The sequence below is a fragment of the Cetorhinus maximus genome, chromosome 17 (assembly GCF_964194155.1).
Source record: "Cetorhinus maximus chromosome 17, sCetMax3.hap1.1, whole genome shotgun sequence".
NCBI classification, from domain to species: Eukaryota; Metazoa; Chordata; class Chondrichthyes; order Lamniformes; family Cetorhinidae; genus Cetorhinus; species Cetorhinus maximus.
The window spans coordinates 33,926,744-33,949,295 of NC_135895.1; the positions used below are offsets into that span (position 1 = coordinate 33,926,744).

At 40.3% G+C, this 22,552-nt stretch overlaps 1 protein-coding gene across 4 annotated transcripts in view; it reads right to left on the bottom strand.

Moving 5' to 3' along the window:
* The window catches only part of LOC144692310 (zinc finger SWIM domain-containing protein 5), a 248,934-nt gene that overhangs the window by 160,813 nt on the left and 65,569 nt on the right, over positions 1 to 22,552 (bottom strand). The window contains exons 2-3 of one of the 4 annotated variants that reach the window (XM_078560966.1): positions 12,629 to 12,704; positions 9,551 to 9,665 (exon numbers count right to left, since the gene is read on the bottom strand). The exons of 2 other annotated variants lie outside the window; for them this stretch is intronic. In XM_078560966.1, the coding sequence (XP_078417092.1) occupies positions 9,551 to 9,572 (22 nt within the window). In that variant the 5' untranslated portion in view covers positions 9,573 to 9,665; positions 12,629 to 12,704. The remainder of the gene's footprint in view (positions 1 to 9,550; positions 9,666 to 12,628; positions 12,705 to 22,552) is intronic. One more of the 4 variants, XM_078560967.1, reaches the window with a different exon arrangement.

The window sequence follows — 22,552 nt, forward strand, 5'->3', positions numbered from 1 at the left end:
AACTGGCCTTGAATCCAAGTGGCCATTGCAGTGGGCCACATTGTATGTGTCCGGTGTCAAGATGGCAGATTTCCTTCACATTAGTGAACTAGATGGGTTTTTACATCAATAAATGTTAGCTTTATATCCCAGATTTATTAATGGAATATAAATTCCACCAGCTGGTGAGATCTGAACCATTGCCCTCAGAGCATTAGTCTGGACCTCTGGATTACTAGTCCACTGACATCACAACTATCTTCCCTCTGATACCCTGGATGCCAATAAATTAGAGTTGCAAATCTTTCCATTATAGAAATCAGTTTAAGAATTAATAAAACTTAACCAAAGAGCCAGTAAACTCAGTGTACACGTCACTTTTTACATCACTCAAGCACAGAACTTTATAAAAAGTTTTATAAATTAAGCATTTACTGTATAATAACAGTAACAACGGTAGTAATTTCAGCATAGTCTACAGAGACTTCTGCTACTTACACACTTGAAACACTTCAGGACTAACAGCAAAGCACATGCCGTTTAAAATACACAAATCACTTAGTACATTTGCTGAATAGGAAGTTTACTTCAACCGTCCTCCCTACTGATTCGTTCTATATATCTGCTACAAGGTGTGAAATTATCCTGTCTCAATTCTCTGTTTACTCATAAATGTCTTACATGCAATACACTGTTTTTTAACTTTGTGTCACTGTGAACAATTATCTGGATTAGGTTATTCAGTCCCTTCATAATTTTGAAACTTTGAACTGGTTCACCTCAAAGTCTCCATTCACCTAACTACAGTAAAAAAACTTCCTGAAGCATTTCCCATAACTTAGATTTGGTCTCATCTTATTTGTCTTACCTATATACTATTCTGACATTTTCCATGATTTTTCACAAATATTTTTCTTGATTAGTACTCACGATCGTTCCTTTCAACTATTTTAAATTGGTTTATTTTTTCCATTTTAATAACTTTACACAATTCCATTTGACTCTATAAACTCGGTTTTCTAAAAGATCAAACCATTCTCAATTTCATTGCAAAATTATTTACTCCACCTTCAATTTGAACAAATCTGAGTTCTTGCACTCAATACCATTGTGTCAGCCATAGCTTAGTCATATGGTGCTAGGTTTCAAATCCCATAGATAAAAATCAAGGCTGACGTTCCAGTGCAATACCAAGGGAGTTGCACTGTTGCAAGTGCTATGTTTCGGATGAGACATTAAACCAAGGCCCAGCCTGCTCGGGTGGATGTAAAAGATCCAATAGCACTCTTTGAAGAAGGGAGTCCTAGCCAATACTTATCTCTCAATCAACATCACAAAAACAGATTATCTGGTCATTATCACTGCTGTTTGTGCAAGTTTACTGGGGGCAAATTAGCTGTAATGCGTTTCCTACATTACTACCGTGACTATGTTTCAAAAGAACTTCCTTGGCTGTAAAGTGCTTTGAGATGTCCAGTGGTCATGGAGACTGTTATAAAAATGCAAGTTTTTCTTTTATTTCACATAATTTACAAATAACAGGGCTTTCAACAGTAAGTCCTGGAATGCTGTATTTCTAACTCCTTTCCAGTTTGAAAAGTTTCCATGAACCTGGAGGTGACCTGTCCAATGTTGTATTATATTGTAAACAGATACCCATTAGGTTCACTAACATAGCAACTAGTCTTGTTTTTAAAATTCATACAAGGGCAAAGGACTGCAAAAGGTTGGAAATCTGGAATAAAAACAGGAAATACTGGAAATTTTCAACAGGTTTGACAACATCTATGGAGAGAGAAACTGAGTTAATGTTTCAGGTCAATATAACAGAAAAGCAAAATACTGCAGATGCTGGAAATCTGAAATAGAACATTCTGCTATTCACACATTCTGCTTTCTTACCTTAAGGCCACTATTAGCACCTTCTTTAGCCCTTACCACTATCATTGACACTCCCTTTGTCTTTTTGTCCATGACATCTTTGTCAATCTCTCCTTAGCCCCCATCTATCGCTGGCCTTCTGTCCAGCTTCACCTGCTCCACCCCCCTTAAACAGTATACATTTCATCACCTTTCTACTTCTCTTTAGCTCTGAAGAATCATATCGACTCGAAACGTTAACTCTGTTTCTCTCTCCACAGATGCTGTCGGACCTGTTGAGTTTTACCAGCATTTTCTGTTTTTATTATTAGTAATGTTTCAGGTCAATGGAGCACCAATCTGAAACACTGACACTCTCTCCACAGATGCTTTCGAAACTCAGTTTAATTGCAGCACTGTGTATATCAGGCGCGTCCAACTCGCAGGCTCTGGACTCAGCCCAGCAAGCTTGTTGGACGTTCAACAGACTTATGTTTGAAAAATGCTGTAAAGTTGCTCATCCAATTAGAGACTGTTTTTTTCTCTGCATTGCTGCTGATTAGGCTCATTGGTGAGCCTAATCAGCAGCAAATGAAGGGAACAAGCAGCCTCTGACTGGACGTTTTCAAGGTAAATTCCAGGGCAAGAACAAGGGCGGGGGGGGAGAGCAAATCTCAGAGTGAGGGGGAGCGGGAGAGCAGGCCTCGGAGCAAAAGTGAGAGAGGAAAGTGTGTGTGTGTGTGTGTGTGTGTGTGAGAGCACCTGTGTGAGAGGAGCGAGCATGTGAGCGTGTGGGAGACAGAATGAGAGAGAGAGAGAGAGAAAGAGACAGAGAAAGAGAGAGAGAATGAGAGAGAGAATGAGAGAGAGAGAGAGAATGAAAGAGAGAGAGAGAGAATGAAAGAGAGAGAGAGAGAATGAGAGAGAGAGAGCGAGAGAGAGAATGAGAGAGAGAACACCCTGAGACTGGGAGAGAGTTGTACACACATACACTCACCCTTTCACACTCTAATCATTATCTTTATTTAGAACTCATTTTTTAAAATCAACTTATCGTTTTGACATTTTCTTCTTTGCTCAGCAAGCTGTTTATTTTCATATATCAGCTTTTTTAAAAAAAATTCATGTTTAACATTGTGCCAGACCTCATCTTTCTGAAATTTGCTCACCAGTCCCTTGAGTGGGAAAAATATTGAAATGTGACCCCACCCCCCACCCCACAGTGCGAAAAGGTTGGACAAACTTTATGTATATAGTAGCACTATGGAGAACTATGAAAATATGTGTCCCTATTCTAACTAAGACATTACTTCATATTGGTTTATAGATCTGCTAAAGGAGCACACCAAGGTGTTGTACACAATGCATTGCCTAATTAACCTCAATTTAAAGAATATGCTTTAATAAAAAGCGATATTAGTTTGATGGATTCCTTCTACTCAAAAGAAGCTATTAAATGAGAAAAAGCCTCAGCCAGATACTTGCAGCAGAATCCTTACCAGAGCTGTCAATCTGAGTTCAGGAGTTTGCCTGATGTGCACAATCTTTGACTACTGACCACAAGCACTGGCTGTAGCAAGACAAAAATGATTAGATGGCATGTCTTTTTTTCACTATGCTTATCAGCTAAGAAGGAAATTGTATTCTTGAACCTATTGTAGGTAGACCCTGCAAGCAGCCAGTATTTCCAGCATCAGGCTCATCACATGCTTTAAAATAAAGAAAATTAGATACTTGGCATTGATTACAAGGCAGCAATCTAATCATGGGCTTTGATGTCAAACTATGAGCAAAACTTTGCATATTATATTTTATCCAAATCCCAACTGTGACATTTTTTAGATGAAGGTTTAACAGCTGTCATACCATTACTGCAATTCAAAGATACATTTGAGTTGATTGCTGGAAAATTTTAAAATCATTACTTCTTGGACAACTTATCAATTTGAGAATTGATTAATAGGTTGTGGACAAGAAAGCCAGTAAGAGTAGAACACGTTTTAAAGATCTAAGTCAGAGTTTTACCCTTTACAAATTATCAGTTGACTTCCCATCATCCAATCTGAAAACTCACAATAATGGCTATCTTATTACCCAGAAGCTTCATAACAGCAACATAAGAAATTTAAATCATAAATAAGTACATGGCACGTTCTGGTCTTTTCCCACTGGGCTTCATTGTATTATTTTGGATCATTTCTTTCCACATCACTCTTCATCTTCAGAATTTACCTAATTTCTAGTCTTACGTACAGAACTGTTAGTTAGAACCTTTTGCAAAAGAGGGAGGAAACAAATTGCATATTCCAAAAAATGATTTCATCTCATATTTACTTGGACACGAGGAAGAAGCAAAGGAATGGGAGTGGCTGTGCCAGCTGGGAAACCAAGAAATGCATGTTATTGTTATGAGTGGCAGATGATGTGTGCCAGGCAGACCAAATCCACAAGGGAAATTTGATCGCACTTGATACTTAACTCCCCTCAATCAACATCCTGGCGGGTTACTATTGACCAGAAACTGAACTGGACTATTCATATAAAAACTGTGGCTACCAGAGTGGGTCAGAGGCTAGGAGTCCTGTGACGAGTAACTCACCTCCTGACTCCCCAAAGCCTGTCCATCATCTACAAGGCACAAGTCAGGAGTGTGATGGAATACTCTCCAATTGCCTGGATGAGTGCAGCTCCCACAACACTCAAGAGGCTTGACACCATCCAGGACAAAGCAGTCAGCTTGATTGGCACCACATCCACAAACATTTACTCCCTCCATCACCGACACACCAGTAGCAGCAGTGTGCACCAACTACAAGATGCACTGCAGGAATTCACCAAGGCCCCTTAGACAGCGCCTTCCAAACTACGACCACTGGCATCTGGATGGACAAGAGCAGCAGATAGATGAGAACACCATCATCTGAAAGATCCCCTCCAAATCACTCACCATCCTGACTTGGAAACACATCGCCGTTCCTGCATTGTTGCTGGGTCAAAATCCTGGAGCTCCTTTCCTAATAGCACTGTGGGTGTGCCTACACCACATGGACTTCAGCAGTTCAAGGTGGCAGCTCACCACCACCTTCTCAAGTGCAACTAGGGCTGCGCAATAAATGCTGGCCCAGCCAATGAAGCCCACATCCAGTGAGTGAATTTTAAAAATCACAATGGTTTTGCAATTTGTATTTATTTCGAGATGTGTGCACTGAATTCAGAAGTAGTCCACCAAGAGTTTTAGAGATTTAAAGAAGTTAAAGTAAAATATTTATCAACAAGATGGAAGATGCCAAGAACATACATACAATTACTACTACAATAATTTTTAAAATTCCTAATTCACCTGACTCCCAGTTACACCCCCTTTAAGGCAATGGTACAAAATAGATTTTAGACTTTAAGCAGATCCAGCAAATTAAAAAATACCCTGGATTGTGGAATTCCAAATAACTTTTCTCCAGCTTCAGTTTCGGTAGACAGCAGACTTATGCACAAATACTGGAGGCTTCATTAAGGCTATTTGACACACATCTGTTAGATCTCGCATGCCTTCTCCTGACACAGCGCCTCATTCTCCTTTAAAAAAAAGTTTATTTTTTAATATGTAAATTCTATTGTTTCATTTGTCTTTGAAACTGTATCTTCCTCACAATATAAAAACTTTCATGTTGCTACTATTTATTGTTACTAATCTTTGGGGAAAATAAATATATTCCTTAGCCTTGCTTATCTGGCTAGTTGTAAACAGGCTAAAATCCCTTTGATATCCAAATCTCCCTTCATCCATCTAAAAATGCAAATTCCCTTCACACCTTACATGCTAAGCCAGCATCCATTTTTACTCAAAAGCGTATCAAACACCCTAGCTTCTTTTGATGAGTTAAAACTTGCACTCCAAATGTAATTAAATCACACACAGACAGACCTAACTATACTTACCCCCATAAACCTACTTTACAATAAACCAGAAAAATATTATGAAAATTATTACACTTTCATGATAGTAATATGGACCCTATTTGACTTTTTTCCCCCCATTTCCCAGCTGGCATCTGGCCAGATCGAAAGGCTGACTGGCTGATGAGCAGCAAGGCCTTAGCCAGGGAGCAGAAAGGAGGGAGGCTTTGAGGAACTGATTGTGGGTCGGGAAGTAGACATGTTGAGTGGCTGGGGAGAAGCATTCCTGCCCCTCCCAACCCACAAGCAGCACTGGAAAGGTAAGGTTTGTCCCTTTGCGCGTCCTTCCACTTGTCTGGGAAACCGAGCCCATAGCTGTTCAATCAAAGTCTGTTAAAATTTGAAGCACACAACCTCGTTAACATATTTAAATTAATAACCCACCTCTCAAGGTCAGTCACCCACCCTCAATTTGCCTCAGTTGAAACCACAAGTGGGGTAAACTGGATTTGGATTTCAGATGGTTTAAATTTTAACACCACCAAAATCCTTTCACATCCATCATGCAGGGTTAAAATTCCAGCCCCCCCCCCCACCACCCCATTAAACTGCATTAAACTGCACATTAATATATTGTTACAATGATGAGGTTTAAAAGATTGTTATGTTTTGGGATTATGTCTTTAATATTAAAGTAAAATGAAGTGAGAGAGAGAAAGAGAGAGAGAGTGAGAGAGAGAGTGAGAGTCCCTATGGTTCACTGCACTGGGGAGAGAGAGAGAGAGAGAGAGAGCACGAGAGAGAGAGAGTGAGAGCGTGTGAGAGTGAGAGTGCGAGAGAGAGAGAGAGAGAGAGTGAGAGTTTGAGTGAGAGTGCGAGGAGAGTGAGAGAGAGTGAGTGTGAGAGTGCGAGAGAGAGAGAGAGAGAGAGAGAGCATCTCTATGGTTCGCTGCATTGGAGAGAGAGAGAGAGAGGGGGAGAGAGAGAGAGAGAGAGACTATGGTTCACTGCACTGGAATGTGGGTAGAAGCTTGCGCGCATATTGAAAAGACCAAATTCGTGAGAAGTTAAAATGAAGCTGGAAGATTTCCCTAGCTTGTGCTAGGAGGATGATCTCCAGGAATACTCTCACTATGAATGACAGTTCTGTGGTTAGAAGTTGAAAGTTAGAAGTTGAAGTTAGAAGACTGAGAAACGAAAATCTGAGAAGTAAATGCTCGGGAGCTAAGAATCACTTTAGACTAATTTCGGGAGAATTGAACGTCAACTGAAAGGACATTGTAACATATAACTGTAAAGTGTGTTTTTTCAGCTGTGCTAAAATAAAAAGGGGGGGGGGGGTTATTCTGTTCTTTTGTTTAAAATATGAGTTGCGCACAAAGATGATATTTAGTCAATAGTTGTTAGTCTTTTGTTAAAGTAAATGTCTTAAAACATAAAATCTTGCATGTCATTCTTTTTGCTATTAACTGGAAGTTTAAATTTCTTTTAAAAGTTGTTGCTCTCCATGGGGATCGTAACAATAAAGATCCACAGCCAACCTGATTTGTCTGGTTGCAATAGGCATCAAGTTAACCAACCAAATTAAGTCCATGTGTCTTAAGTGGCTAATTTTAATTTCTTTTTGATTTTTTACATTTGTGCAATGTAGAAGTAACTTCTTTCTAAATGACAAGTAACATAGCGACATTTGTCAGACAAGATTTTAATTTCTTAGATCAAGAGACTGAATTTTGTTGTGATACTGTAAAGAACATATTTTTATTTTTTCTTGGACTGTGGCTTTAAGATTGGTCTGTGGTTTTAAAATCTACCAGGCTGCAGTTTAAAAGAGATGTTCGCTGGAGCAGGAAGAAGAAAATCTACAATGTTGCTATCTCCTAGAACAGTGTGCGCCAGGTTGGAGAGAATGGTGCTGGAAAGGAGGCCTGGTTTAAGAGGGAACTGCCTAGCGACGGCATTTTGATTGGCTCTTGACCAAGTGACCAGGTTCTGTGTGAGGATAGTGCAGTAGATCAGCTCCTAGCCTGGTTTAAGAGGGAACTGCCTAGCGACGGCATTTTGATTGGATCTTGACCAAGTGACCAGGTTCTGTGTGAGGATAGTGCAGTAGATCAGCTCCTAGCCTGAAAAGAGGAAAGACCTGAAACCTCTCTCTCCTGTTTTTTGTAAGACTCCAGTAATCCTGCCATAGCTGGCTATTCCTCACATCGCTGTATCCTGCTTTGAGAAACCCTCGTCAGGAGGAAAAGGGGAAAAATCACCAGTAGAGCCATTAAAAGCAAGTTTCAACCAAAGAACCACAGACTGCAAGTGCTGGGAGACCACCTCGTGTCAGCCACAACAACTTGCAAGGAATCTGGAAGAAAGCAATCAAAGTCAACCCATCTAATTCTGAATTCCAGATTGGTGCTATTGAACTGTTTTAGCTCCCCCTTAAAATCCATGTTTTGTGTGTCTTATGTGTGTGTGTTTGTGGGGTTTGAGAAGGGGTAGAGTTTAAGTTACAGAGTTAAAAGCTAGCAGTTCACATTTCTTTCTTTTGCCACTGGTTGCAGACAATTTGTTTAAGAACAGCTATTTACTTGTTAAGTTTACAAACCTGATGCTCGTATTCTGTTAACCTAAATTAAACAGTTAGGTAGAATTGGGGCAATCTGATGGTCTAATCAAAATTCTCACATTTGTCACGGCTTGGCGAGCAGTGGGGCGTGATACTACAGCATATTATCCCCAGTGAGTCCTGACAAAGTTTGGGGGCTCGTCTGAGATATTTTGGAACAAAAGGCAATGACAATTTGGTTGTAGATTTAGTAAGTAATAGAAGTTAAAAGGAAACAGCAGGTTTGTACTATCAAAAATAAGATGGCAATGGAAATTGCTAAAACCTTCCTGCAAGCGGAAGAGATGTCCCTGACAATTTTACAAGGGATTCCAAAAGCCAGGTTAATCGAATTGGCAAGTAAGTTAAGAGTAGGGTTGCCTGCCAAAGCTAAGACAACAGAGATAATCAAAGATATAGCACAGCATTTAAAACTGGAAGGAATACCTGAGAGACCGAGCTCTCCAGGAGTGGTTCATTGGAATGGGCTCAAATTCAGTTGCAAATGAAAAAATTGGAACTAGAGGCAGCATAAAGAGAAAGGGCATTCCAAAAGGAACAAGCAGAAAAAGAAAGAGAAAGGGCATTCTACAAGGAACAGGCAGAAAGGCAGGAGAGAGAAAGAAAAGAAATGGAAATGCAAAAACTTGATCTCCAGAGGGAATTAGAAATGGTGAGGCTAGAAAAGGAGGAAAGAGTAAAAGAGAGAGACAGAGAATTCCAGCTTATAATGTTGGCAGTTAAAAAAAGAGACACCAGGAGGTAAAGCAGGACTTATGTCCAGATCAGAATTCAGTGGGGAGATGTTTAAATTTGTACAAGCTCTTCCAAAATTTGAAGAAAGAAATGTTGAAACATTCTTTATTTCATTTGAGAAGATAACTAAACAGATGAATTGGCCAAAGACAAGTTGGACATTGCCCATGCAGAGCAAATTGACAGGTAGAGCACAGGGAGTTTATGCTTCACAGTCAGAGGAGATTTCTAGGGATTATGATGTTGAGAAAAAGGCCATCTTGAGTGGATATGCATTGGTCCCTTAAGAATACAGTGAAAAATTTTGAAATTTAAGGAAGCAGCCTAGGCAAACTTACATTGAATTTGAAAGGCTTAAACAAAGCAGTTTTGACAGGCAGATACGAGCATTAGGAGTCGAAACTACCTACGAAGTTCTCCAAAAGATCATTCTCTTGAAAGAGTTTAAAAACTTCCTACCTTCTGTAATAAGAACCCACATGGAAGACCAAAGGGTTGCAACTACCAGGCAAGCAGCAGTAATGGTTGACGATTATGAGCTGATCCATAAAACCAAACCTCCTTTCCATCAACCCTATAAATTTGTAAAGGATAGAAAGTGGGAGTGTGAAAGAAAGGCAAGTAGCTAGGGTAAAGAATGGATAGCTGGGAATACTTGGAGAGCTCTTCCCCAGATTAGGAAGGAAGATACTGAGGGTGGAGGTGAAACTCAAAGGTCTGTTTCCACTGTAATAAAACAGGACACATTCGTTCAGAATGCTGGAAGTTGCGAGGGAAGCCCATGGGGCTTACTGGCGTTCATAAGAGTGAGTCCGAAAAGGGAACTAAAAAAAGCCACGGATCAAACTGTAGCTTTAACTACAAATAAGGGTCTAGAGGTAACCACTGCGGTGAATGCAGGTGAAATGAATAAGGCAGATGAGAGATATAAAGGGCTTTTATCTAAAGGGAAGAGAACCCCTTTTTCACCAAATGATGTAGCTAAACCTATAGCTATATTAAGGGACACAGAAGCTACTCAAAGTTTTTTTGCTGGAGAAGGACCTAGTTTTCCCTCCAGAGAGTTGAATGGAAGCTAAAGTATTGATAAATGGGATAAGTGGAGAGTATATCCCAGTCCCATTGTATAATGTGCAATTAGAATGTGATTTGTTGTCTGGATCAGTGGTTGTAGGAGTGGTTAAGAAATTGCTCATGGATGGGGTGGATCTACTTCTGAGGAGTGATTTGATAGGAATGAAGGTTATAGCTTCGCCCGTTATCACAGAAAGTCCAAAAGAGGCTAAAGAGACAGAGCAGTTACAAGAACAGGCTCCTGGTATTTTTTCATCATGTGTAGTGACCAGAGCAATGGCTAAACAAAGTCCATCACCAGAGGTCAATATAATATCACGAGCAGATGTTAGAGTAGCCAAAACTTTCTTTAAGGATGAGGATAATTCAACGGAAGTGTTTGGGATGTCTTCCTTAATTGAGGCTCAGAAAGCAGATCCAGAGTTAAACAAGTTAGCACAGTCAGCTCACACTGAAGTTGAGGCATAAGGAGTTCCAGAGTGCTATTACCTTAAAAATGGAGTTCTGATGAGAAAGTGGAGTCACCCTCAGACCTGTGGATGAGGAATGGATGGTTGTTCATCAGATATTGGTACTGCTCAAATATCGTAAGGAGTTAGTGCGAGTAGCACATGAAATTCCCATGGCAGGACATGTAGGAATATGGAAAACCCAAGCAACAAAAAACAGGCATTTTACCTGGCCGAGACTCCTTAAAGACGTAATGAAATTTTGTAGAATGTGTCATACATGTCAGGTAGTAGGTAAACCTCAACATATAATCAAACCAGTACCTTTAAAAAACATACCAGTTTTTGAAGAACCATTTAGTCAGGTATTAATAGAATGTGTAGGACCATTTCCCAAAACAAAAGCCAGACATCAATATATCCTGACAATCATGGATATGACTACCCAATTTCCTTTAAGGACAATTACAGCGAATAGTAGTGGAAAAGTTAATTCAGTTTTACACTTCTTATGGCCTATCAATTGAAATGCAATCTGACCAAGGTTTTAACTTAATGTTTAAAATTTTCCAGGATATAATCAGCAGTTTGGGAATCAAGCAACTAAAGTCTACTGTCTATCACCCACAGACAAAGGGAGCTTTAGAGAGATACCATCAGACTCTCAAAAACCATGATGAGGACCTATTGCCATGAATACCCAAAGGATTGGGACAAAGGATTAGGTTTCTTACAATTTGTTACCAGAAATTCTCCCAACGAATCTACTGGATTTAGTTTATTTGAATTGTTCTATGGTCATGAAATAAGAGGCCCATTAAAACTAATTAAAGAAAAGTACCTGAAGCTGAAAGATGAATCTTCCATGTTTCTAGAAAGACTCACGGAAGCATGTAAAGTAGCACGAGAACATTTAAAAATTTCACAAGCCAGAATGAAAGAATGGGCAGACAAACATGCTTCAACTAGAACGTTCCAAGCAGGAGACCAAGTATTGGTATTATTACCTTTGCAGGGTGAACCCCTGAAAATGAAATTCAATGGCCCCTACAAGATAGTTGGGAGAGTTAGTGCAGTGACTTATCTGATATAGATAATCCTGAACATAGGAAGAAGAAAGGGTTATGTCACATATACATGTTGAAGCAGTATCATTGCAGAGGAGATGATCAGAAAGAGCAAGTGTGCCAGGTGGTAAGAGTAGTGGAGGATAACAAAGACAGTAAAAGTCAGGTAGTAGTAGAAGTAGACAGTGTACAAAGCGAACCACCTACAATTCGACTAGCCAATATGACAATACTAGGACAGTTAGACACTGTGTCCTCATATTTAGACGAAGGACCACGGGAAGATCTAATAAGGTCACTTGGGAAGCATAAGGAAATTTGTAGAGATACATCTGGATATTACCTAAACACAATGTGGACATAGCAGAATCAGTGCCGATGAAACAACATCCATATCGGTTGAGCCAAGAAAAGCAAGCTCAGTTAGAAAGAGAGATCAAATATATGCTAGAAAATAAATTGATCGAGCCCAGCCAAAGCAGCTGGAGTTCACCGGTCGTGTTGGTTCCTAAGCTGGATGGATCCATTAAATTTTGTATAGATTACAGGAGAGTGAATGTAGTAATGAGGAGATTCATACCCGATTCCTCGGTTAGAGGATTGCATTGATAGGGTAGGCAGTGCCTCATTTCTTTCTAAAATTGATCTATTGATGGCAAGTGCCATTAACATCAAAGGCTAAAGAAATGTGTGCCTTTGTTACACCAAGTGGGTTGTATCAATGCCTAGTCATGCCCTTTGTATTTAAGAATGCCCCAGCTACATTCCAGAGAGTTATGATTTGAGTCGTAGCTGAAGTACCCAACTGTGTGGTTTATTTAGACAATGTCATAATATATAGCAACACATGGGAAGAACATGTAGAAGACCTGTTTAAACAACTGCAATTAGCTGGCTTAGTCATAAATCTGGCCAAAAGCGAATTTGCAAAAGCAAGGGTAACTTACCTAAATCACATTGTAGGACAAGGACAGGTGTTGCCGAGAACAGCAAAAGTGAACGCATTAATGGAATTTCCCATTCCTAAAACCAAACGAGAAATTATGAGGTTTCTGGGAATTTGTGGGTTTTATAGGAAGTTTGTGCCTAATTTCAGCACAATAGCTGTACCTCTAACCAACTCATTAAGAAAACAGGCAAAAGTGGTATGGTCGGCAGAATGCCAAGCAGCCTTCGGAAACCTGAAGGCAATCTTAATAATTGAACCTATGCTGGCCACCCCTGACTTTTCCAAACCTTTTAAAATGGTGATTGACGCTAGTGACCTGGGGTAGGTGCAGTTCTATTACAAGATGCTAAATTAGGGATAGAGAAGCTGGTACTTTTCTAAGAAACTAAATCAATATCAGAGGAAGTACTCTACAGTCGAAAACGAAACTTTAGCATTGTTGTTGTCTCTTCAACACTTTGAAGTTTATGCCCGACACGATAACAAGGAAACACTAATCTACACTGACTATAATCCATTGGTGTCGAAATGCGAGACTGTTTAGATTGAGTCTATTGTTTCAACCATGCAATGTAAAGATTGTTCACATTGCTGGTAAAGATAATGTGTTTGCGGATGCATTATCCCAGGTGTAAATTACTGAAAATCAGTTAAGATTGTATAAGGGGAAGGATGGATGAATGAGCGTAAGTCTCGTGTTTGTTGTCTATGTACCACATACCCCGTGATGAAATTCATTTTTTAAATGGTGTTTCATTTTTTTAAGGGTGAAGGCATGTAAGGAACATAGTTTTATTTTTTCCTCAGACTGTGGCTTTAAGATTGGACTGTGGCTTTAAAAACCACAAAGGCTGCAGTTTAAAGAGACGTTCACTAGAGCAGGAAGAAGAAAATCTACAATGTTGCTATCTCCTAGAACAGTGTGTGCCAGGTTGGAGAGAATGGTGCTGGAAAGGAGGCCTGGTTTAAGAGGGAACTGCCTAGCGACGGTGTTTTGATTGGTTCCTAACCAAGGAGCCAGGTCCTGTGTGGGGATAGTGCAGTGGATCAGCTCCTAGCCTGAAAAGAGGAAAGACCTGAAACCTCACTCTCCTGTTGTTTGTAAGATTCCAGTAATCCTGCCATAGCAGCTAGCTGGCTATCCCTCACATCGCTGTATCCTGCTTTCTTTGAGAAACCCCTGTCAGGAGGAAAAGGGGAAAAGTCACCAGTAGTGACATTAAAAGCAAGTTTCAACCACAGACTGCAAGTGCTGGGAGACCACCTCGTGTCAGCCACAACAACTTGCAAGGAATTTGGAAGAAAGCAATCAAAGTCAACCCATCTAATCCTGAACTCCGGATTGGTGCTATTGAACTGTTTTATCTCCCCCTTAAAATCCATGTTTTGTGTGTCATGTGTCGTATGTGTGTGAGGGGGGTGGGGGGGGGGGGGGGGGTGGTGGGTTTAAGAATGGGTAGAGTTTAAGTTATAGAGTTAAAAGCTAGCAGTTCATATTTCTTTCTTCTGCCACTGGTTACAGACAATTTGTTTAATAAAGTTATTTACTTGTTAAGTTTACAAACCTGGTGCTCGTATTCTGTTAACCTAAATTAAACAGTTAGGTAGAATTGGGGCAATCTGGTGGTCTAATCAAACTTCTTACATTTGTCATGGCTTGGCGAGCAGAGGAGCTTGATATTACAGTGCATTATCCCTAGTGAGTTGTGACAACACACAAATAAACACTGGAAATTAATCTGAATACCAGACAACATTTTCAAAATTAATATCTAATTGAGCAGACCATGCAATTATAAAACAGATACTGCAGTGTTACACAGTTATGTAGGATAGTATCACTCCAGCTCCATCTTGGGCTAGTATGAAAGTTGAACACACGCAAGCTTTTCTAAATAAAATTCTCTGGGGGAAAAAAAAAGCATTTTGTATTTCTGAGGCAAAATCACAGGTTTCTAATGCATCAAACACACACATCACTCAACATGCTATATTGCTTAATCTCCTCTCCTAACCAACCTTCCTCAATTTCCACCTATTGTGCTACAGACAGACTTGTACAAGAACAGCTTTTATATCAATGCACACACAACAGACTAACTGGTCAATTTTGTGAAAATTAAGAACATAAATAATTAGGGCACCAATAACATATGTAAATGCTTAGCACCACAAGTCCTCTCTACTTTGTGAAAATTTGAAGTAAACATCTTCCTTAAGTAGAAATTGCTCGCTTTGCGTTTAACTCATCACACCTAAACCTAACAGGAAATTGCAGAGCAAGTGGAAGTTCCTGGCAAGACTGAAAAAGAGCCACCAACGCCAAAGCCATTTCCAGGTCACGGGTTTCAGTCCAACTGCAATCAACCTATCCCAAGCTACAAGGTACTGATGATTCCATGAATCAGATGGTGGATTATCACCAACTATTCAAGCATAAGTACCCCAAGTTGATGGCTCATCTCCTTCGTAAAGTCAGGTTGAAGGAACTCTTCCCAAGCAGTGCCTAATACCCCAAATTAAAAACACCAGAAAAAGACAGAAATAATTCTTTGCAACAGATTTCAAAACAGGATACTGGTAGTGACAGACAGTAAGTGCCAATGGCAGTCTGTTATCAATATTCAGATGCAGGTTCTGGCTACTACAATGGAAAAGCAGGGGAAAAGTTTATTTTTAAGTATTTTGTTTTGCTTTTCAAATTTTGTCCTGATGCTGGATAACAAACAAAGAGTTTTGATGCTAAGAACCCATCAAATGCTCCACTCCAAGTAAATCATTCAGGATATATTGCAGTTTTAAGTCCCACTGTGTTCACACTTGGAACAAATGCACTCAGGCAACTGCCCATACAAAATCTAAATCACTCAGCAGGATGGAAAAGCACACAACCCTTTAAGCGATTTTAAATATGTAAATGCAATTTTCTTCCAGACAAAATAAACTCACTCTAATGAAAGCAAAACTAATAACCTGGTTTTGCACTTGCAGCAGCAGAAGGAAGGGATGAATTAGAATGAGCGCAAGATGAATATACAGGTTTAAAGTCATAAATCTAGTCACAAAATAACAAAGTACACAATGCTAATCAAGTAGAGTGCATCCAGACACTATACAATCCTGAATTACTTTTTCAATTGTTCTGTTTTAAGAGAAAGAGCACCATTTGCTGCCACCAGTGTTAATCACGGGTGTGGATATGCATGTATCCGCAAATGCGATGTAATTGAAAACAAGATTAAAAAATTGGCTAAACAAGGAAGTGGCTCCACAGTATCGACTCAGTTCAAACAACATTAAGAACTACTGCACATGTGCAACGAGTAAGTAGAGAGCAGAAGCATGGTTATTACGTTGACTGAAGGACATCCAAGTGGTTAATTGTTGTTTTTATTGCTTGAGGGATCTAACAGAGGAACGCTTAAAATTTAAAATGAATTTTGCTGTCTAAGTTTAATTTATCAAGCAAATAATAAACAATAAACATACAAGACTTTGCCTTCACCAATTTATGTCGCAGATGCATCCATCCATGACAGTATTGGTAGAAGTGACCACTGCACAACTCTTGTGAAGACAAGGTCCCATCTCATCACATACCCTCTATTGTGTTGTCAAGCACTACCACCATGCTAAATGCGATAAATTTAGAACAGATCTAGCTCAAGACTTGATATTCATGAGGTGATGTGGACCAGCAGCAGCAGAATTGCATTCAGCCACAATCTGTAACCTCATGGTCTGACATTTCCCTCACTCTACCATTGCCATCAAGCCAAGGGATCAACCCTAGTTCAATGAAGAGTGCAGGAGGGCATGCCAGGAGCAGCACCAGATATACCTTAAAATAAGCTGTCAACCTGGTAAAGCTACAACACAGGTCTACTTGCATGCCAAACACCAGAAGCAGCATGTGACTGACAGAGCTAAGCAATCCAATAATCAACGGGTCAGATCAAAGCTCTGCAGTTCTGCCACATCCAGTCGTGAATGATGGTCGACATTTAAACAACTCACTGGAGGGAGTGGCTCCACAAACACCCCATCCTCAATGATGGGCAACCCTGCACATTGGTGCAAAAGACAAGGCTGAAGCATCTGTAACCATCTTCAGCTAGAAGTGCTGAGCTGATGATTCATCTCGGCCTCCTCCTCAGGTCTCCAGCATCGTAGATGTCAATCTTCATCCAATTCCATTTAGGTGTTTCATGAAATCACGTGGAGTGAAGGCACTGGATACTGCAAAGGCTGAAGTACTGAAGACTTGTACTCCAAAACTAGCTGTGTCCCTAGCCAAACTGTTCCTGTATAGCTACAACACTGGCATCTACCCAACACTGTGGAAATTGCCCAGGTATGTCCTGTCCACAAAAAGCAGGGCAAATTCAATCCAGCCAATTACTGCCCCTTCAGCCTCCTCTTGATCATCTGCAGAGAGATGGAAGGCGTCGTTGACAGTGCTAAAAAGTGGTAATGACACAGCAATAACCTGCTCAGTTTGTGTTCCACCAAAGCCATTAGGCTCATGACCTCATTACAGCATTGGTCCAAACATGGGAAAAAGAACTGAACACAAGAGATGAGGTGAGAGTGACTGCCCTTGACATCAAGGCAGCATTTAACCGAGTGTGGTATTAAGGAGCCCTAGCAAAGCTGGAGTCAATGGGAAACAGGGGAATACTCTCCACTGGTTGGAACCACACTTAGCACAAAGGAAAATGGCTGTTGGAGGACAATCAATTCAGCCACAGGACATCACTGCAGGAGTTTCTCAGGGTAGTGTTCTAGGCCCAACCATCTTCAGCTGATTCATCAATGACCTTCCCTCCATCATAAGTCAGAATTGGGGATGGTAGCTGATGATTGCACAGCATTTAGTACTCCTCAGATACTGAAGCAGTACTAGTACATATGCAACAAGACTTGGGGCAACATTCAGGCTTGGGCTGATAAATGGCAAGGAATGTTCACACTATACGAGTGCCAGGCAATGATCATCTCCAACAAGAGAGAATCTAACCATCTCTCCTTGACATTCAATGGCATTATCATCACCGAATCCCTCATTATCAACAACCTGGGGGTTACCATTGACCAAAAACTGAACTGGACCAGCCATATATATACTGTGGCTACAAGAGCAGGCTGGGGGCTGGGAATTCTGCAGTGAGTAACTCACCTCCTGACTCCCCAATGCCTGTCCACCATTTACAATAAGAAAGGAAAGAGACAGAAAATGGGGAACTACAGACTGGTTAGCCTGACATCAGTAGTAGGGAAAATGCTAGAATCTATGATAAAGGATGTGATAACAGGACACTTAGAAAATAATGGTGGATTGTGCAGTGTCAACATGGATTTTTGAAAGGGAAATCATGTTTAACAAATCTGTTGGAGTTTTTTTTGAGGATGTAACGAGCAGAACAGATACCGGTGGATGTGGTATATTTAGATTTTCAGAAAGCTTTTGGTGAGGTCCTGCACAAGACATTAGTAAACAAAATTAGAGCACATGGGATTGGGTATAATATACTGGCATGGATTGAGAACTGGTTAATGGACAGAAAACAGAGAGTAGGAATAAATGGGTCATTTTCAGGTTGGCAGGCTATAACTAGTGGGGTACCACAAGGATCAGTGCTTGGGCCCCAACTATTCACAATCTATATCAATGATTTGGATGTGAGGATTAAATATAAATTTGCAGATTCCACAAAACTAGGTGAAAGTGGGAGTTGTGAGGAGGGTGCAAAGGCAAGTGGGCAAAAATTTGGCTGATTCAATACAATCTGGAGAAACGTGAGGTTATTGACTTTGGTAGGAAAAAACAAAACACAGTATTTCTCAAATGGTGAGAGGCCGGAAGTGTCGGATTTCAAAGGGACTTGGATGACCTTGTTCATGAGTCACTGAAAGCTAACACGCAGGTACAGCAAGCAATTAAGGCAGCAAATGGCATGTTGGCCTTTATTACAAGAGGATTTGAGTATATGAGTAAAGATGTCTTATTGCAATTATATAGAGCCTTGGTGAGACCTTACCTGGAAAATTGTGTGCAGTTTTGGTCTCCTTACCCAAGGAAAGATATACTTGCCATAGAGGGAGTGCAATGAAGGTTCATTAAATTAATTAATGGGATGGAAGGATTGTCCTATGAGGAAAGATTACATAGACTGGGCCTTTATTCTCTGAAGTTCAAAAGAACGAGAGATGGTCTCATTCAAACATACAAAATTCTTAAAAGGCTCGACAGGGTAGATGCAGGAAGGATGTTTTCCTTGGCTGGGTTGTCTAGAGCCAGGGGACACAGTCTCAGAATAAGGGGCAGGTCATTTAGAACTGAGATGAAGAGGAATTTCTTCACTGGAGGTGGTGAATGCTGGAAATTCTCTGCCCCAGAGGGTGTGGCGGTTCAGTCGTTGAGTATATTCAAGACAGAGATTGATAGATTTCTACATATTAAAAACATCAAGGGGTACAGGGATAGTACAGGAAAATGGTGTTGAGGAAGATGATCAGCCATGATCGTACTGAATGGTGGAATGGGCTTGAGGGCCTGAACGGCCTACTCCTGATCCAATTTCTTATATTCTTATGTTCTTACAAGGCACAAGTCAGGAGTGTGATGGAATATTCTCCATATGCCTGGATGAGTGCAGCTCCAACAACACTCAAGAAGCTCAACGCCATCCAGGACAATGTAGTCCACTTAATCGGCAGCCCTTCCACCAATTTAAACATTCACTCCCTCCACCACCAGCGCACAGTGGCAGCAGTGTGTACCATATACATGATGCACTGCAGCAACTCACCAAGGCTCATTCGACAGCACCTTCCAAACCCATGACCTCTACCACCTAGAAGGGCAAGGGAAGCAGAAGCATGGGAATATCACCACCTGCAAGTTTCCCTCCAAGCCAGACACCATCCTGACTTGGAATTATATTGTTGTTCCTTCAGTGTCAATGGGGCAAAATGCTAGAACTCCCTTCCTAACAGCACTGTAGGTGTACCTGCACAAGATGGACTGCAGCAGTTCAAAAAGGCACTCACCACCACCTTCTCAGGGACAATTAGGGATAGGAACAAATGTTGGCCTTGCCAGCAATGCCCACATCCCATGAAGGAATTTAAAAAAATAATAATTTAACAGCGTTACAATGAAGTACTATCTACAGTGGAACATCTTTTATCGAAGTCTTCAATTGGCAAAATAAAGATTGAAACACTTAGTAACAACTAATCTTTTATACATGGCATTTGAATACAGCATTTTAAAAATTATATATTTTAAGTCTTTCAATCTCTTGATTTTTCTCATACTGTACCAAGCTGCTTATTCTGAGTTTTTTGGCTAGTAAGATTATCTTGACTCAGTTTATACAGGGGACATTTACAATTTTATTAGGTTGATGTTTATTGGTGTGGATTTGCAGAGAGGAACAGGGATACAAGGGCCATGGTGGGGGAGGTGGAACCAGGGACTGGGTATATAGAAGGGGTAGGGAAGGAAATGTCCCATGTCTGGCCATAGTATATCCGCCTGCCATCCAGTCCAAAACCTCTCTGAAGTCTTGCTCAGACCCTTCTCCCACCATCCTGTATTTCCACCTGCAACTTTGGTCAAATTTCTCCCTCCACAAACAACCCTACAACGCATCTGGCTGGATTCCTCTACCCAACTGAGACCTTTCTACTCCAACTCTACCCAGATCCCTCATGAACAGCATGCTGCACCCATTGCTTAAAAACAATTTGGAGCTGTCTGTGGCTCAGTTCCCTGCCCAACACACAATTACCACTGGAAAATATGATCTGTGGTGCTTGGTAGCTCTGTTCTTCACAGCATTAAAACACACAAAAGGAAATAAGAAGAAAGATCAGAAGGAGAAGTACAAATAAGCAACATGGAGGGAGAGAAAGAGAGGGAAAAAAGTGTAAGAGAAATTATGTGAGAGAAAGAAAAAAAATTAAAGTGTCAACATAATGATGATGGACAAAAGTGTGACAATGCATACTTTAACTTGCAAGAACATTGAGGGAGATTTAACCAACACTCCCTTTAGTCACATTTTCCACAACTTGCTTATTGCTGGCTAGTCCCCCTCTCCCACCACCGCGGTAATCATCCATCCATTATTCACCAATCCTCTTTCTCCCACCTCTCTTCCTGTAACGTCAGTATTCCATTCTCCCAATTTCTCCTTCTCCAGTTCTGATGATACAAATCCACATTAAAAACATCCTCAAAGTTAAGTTCCTGACTAAGACTGTGAATTGGCCTTAAGTTGTTTTTGTCCATATCATGCCCTTATTTTGATAATAAAAGCGCTGTGAGCGCTTAAGTAAGTTTGAGCTGCACATGATTGCAGTCAGGGATACAACTTAAGCAAGTTTCTTATTGGGCACGATTGCCAAAAGGACTTTCCCAGATATGCTCTCCTCCTCCCAGACACATATCTAGACTTATCTTCTCAACACCTGCAATCAGACTGCTTTCCCCACCAGGTTTTGTGAATCCTGCATTTTTAAATAAAAAGGCATAAAATAGTATATATAGTTAAACCTATAATTATTAGTAAGGTCACTGATTAACAATTCCCATGAAAATACTGATATCACCTGAACCTGAAAATACTGCTAACACTCATAAAACATCTAACAAAACCATGATTTTCTGCTTCAAATCACCATAAATTCCCCATATGATATATCAGACACCAGATATTAAATTATTTCATCCTCCAACTCACTTTAAGTAATATCACACAGATGTACCACCTCCTTCCACAGTGAGTGCAATTCAGTTCAGTTGAGGAAATTCTTTTTCTACAATGATGTAGATGAAAGTTATACAAGTGGGATGTCCAAAATCCAGCTGTCCAAGGACTGGAATTGTCTGAAAATTTGACATTTTTGAAAATATTCCATTTGATAATCGGTTAAATGAAATTCAGATTTATTGCCCAAATACCAGGACAATTCAGCTAGACACTAGTTCTCGGTGGCACACTGGACTAGTTATCGGCTTCACCATTTAGCTTACAGTAGTACGCCGTCGTTCCCATGCTCTGAGTCGACTCGCACGACCCTGGACTCCACACAACCCGGGTGATCAAAGTCCAGGAAAATCCAAAATCCAGCACTGTCTCAGTTCAGAGGATGTTGAATTTTGGATGCCCAATCTGTAATACCAGTTACACCGGTAAGTTCTTCCATTCCTGACAAAAAGGTTATCGGCCAGAAACACCAAGTCTGTTTCTCTCTCCATAGGTGCTGCCTGACTGACTGAGTATGCCCAGCATTTTCTGTTTTCATTCCAGTTGCATGATTGGTCAAATTACATTTAGATGTATGTTTTAACTTGTGTGGCTGAAGTAGGACTAATTGTATTTCTGGGGATATATAGAGGGGTGGCTGAAGACAATGTCATGGCAGGTGTACCTCAGAATTGCTTTATCTTGGAATGTAATTGAGGAAATTATCAAAATTGGGGCGAAAGACCATGCATAATACAACTGATGAATAACAAGGAGAAAATCACCAGTTAGAAAGCTAAAAAATTCAGGCAACATAAATCAAGGGAGAAAAATATAAGCTATTTCACAAATGAAAAAGAAAATTACAACCAATAGACAAGATGGCCATGAAAGACGTGATACACATGCAAGACTAGATGTTTTATTGCCAGAAAATTCTACAGTAGAATGCTTTATCGATTTGATCCTGTTCAGAGTTTAGTCTGTTAAATCCAATAGGCTTGTACAGTGGAGAATGGGTTAATGTGCTTACATTGCATAGAGCATCTATCAATAAGAGTTGAATACCAATCAACAATTCTGTTTATATTGCAGCTCACTGATCTTGAATGCTGTTTGTTCAGCGCTGTGTACGTCCATCCTTCTGTTTTGCAAGGTACAAC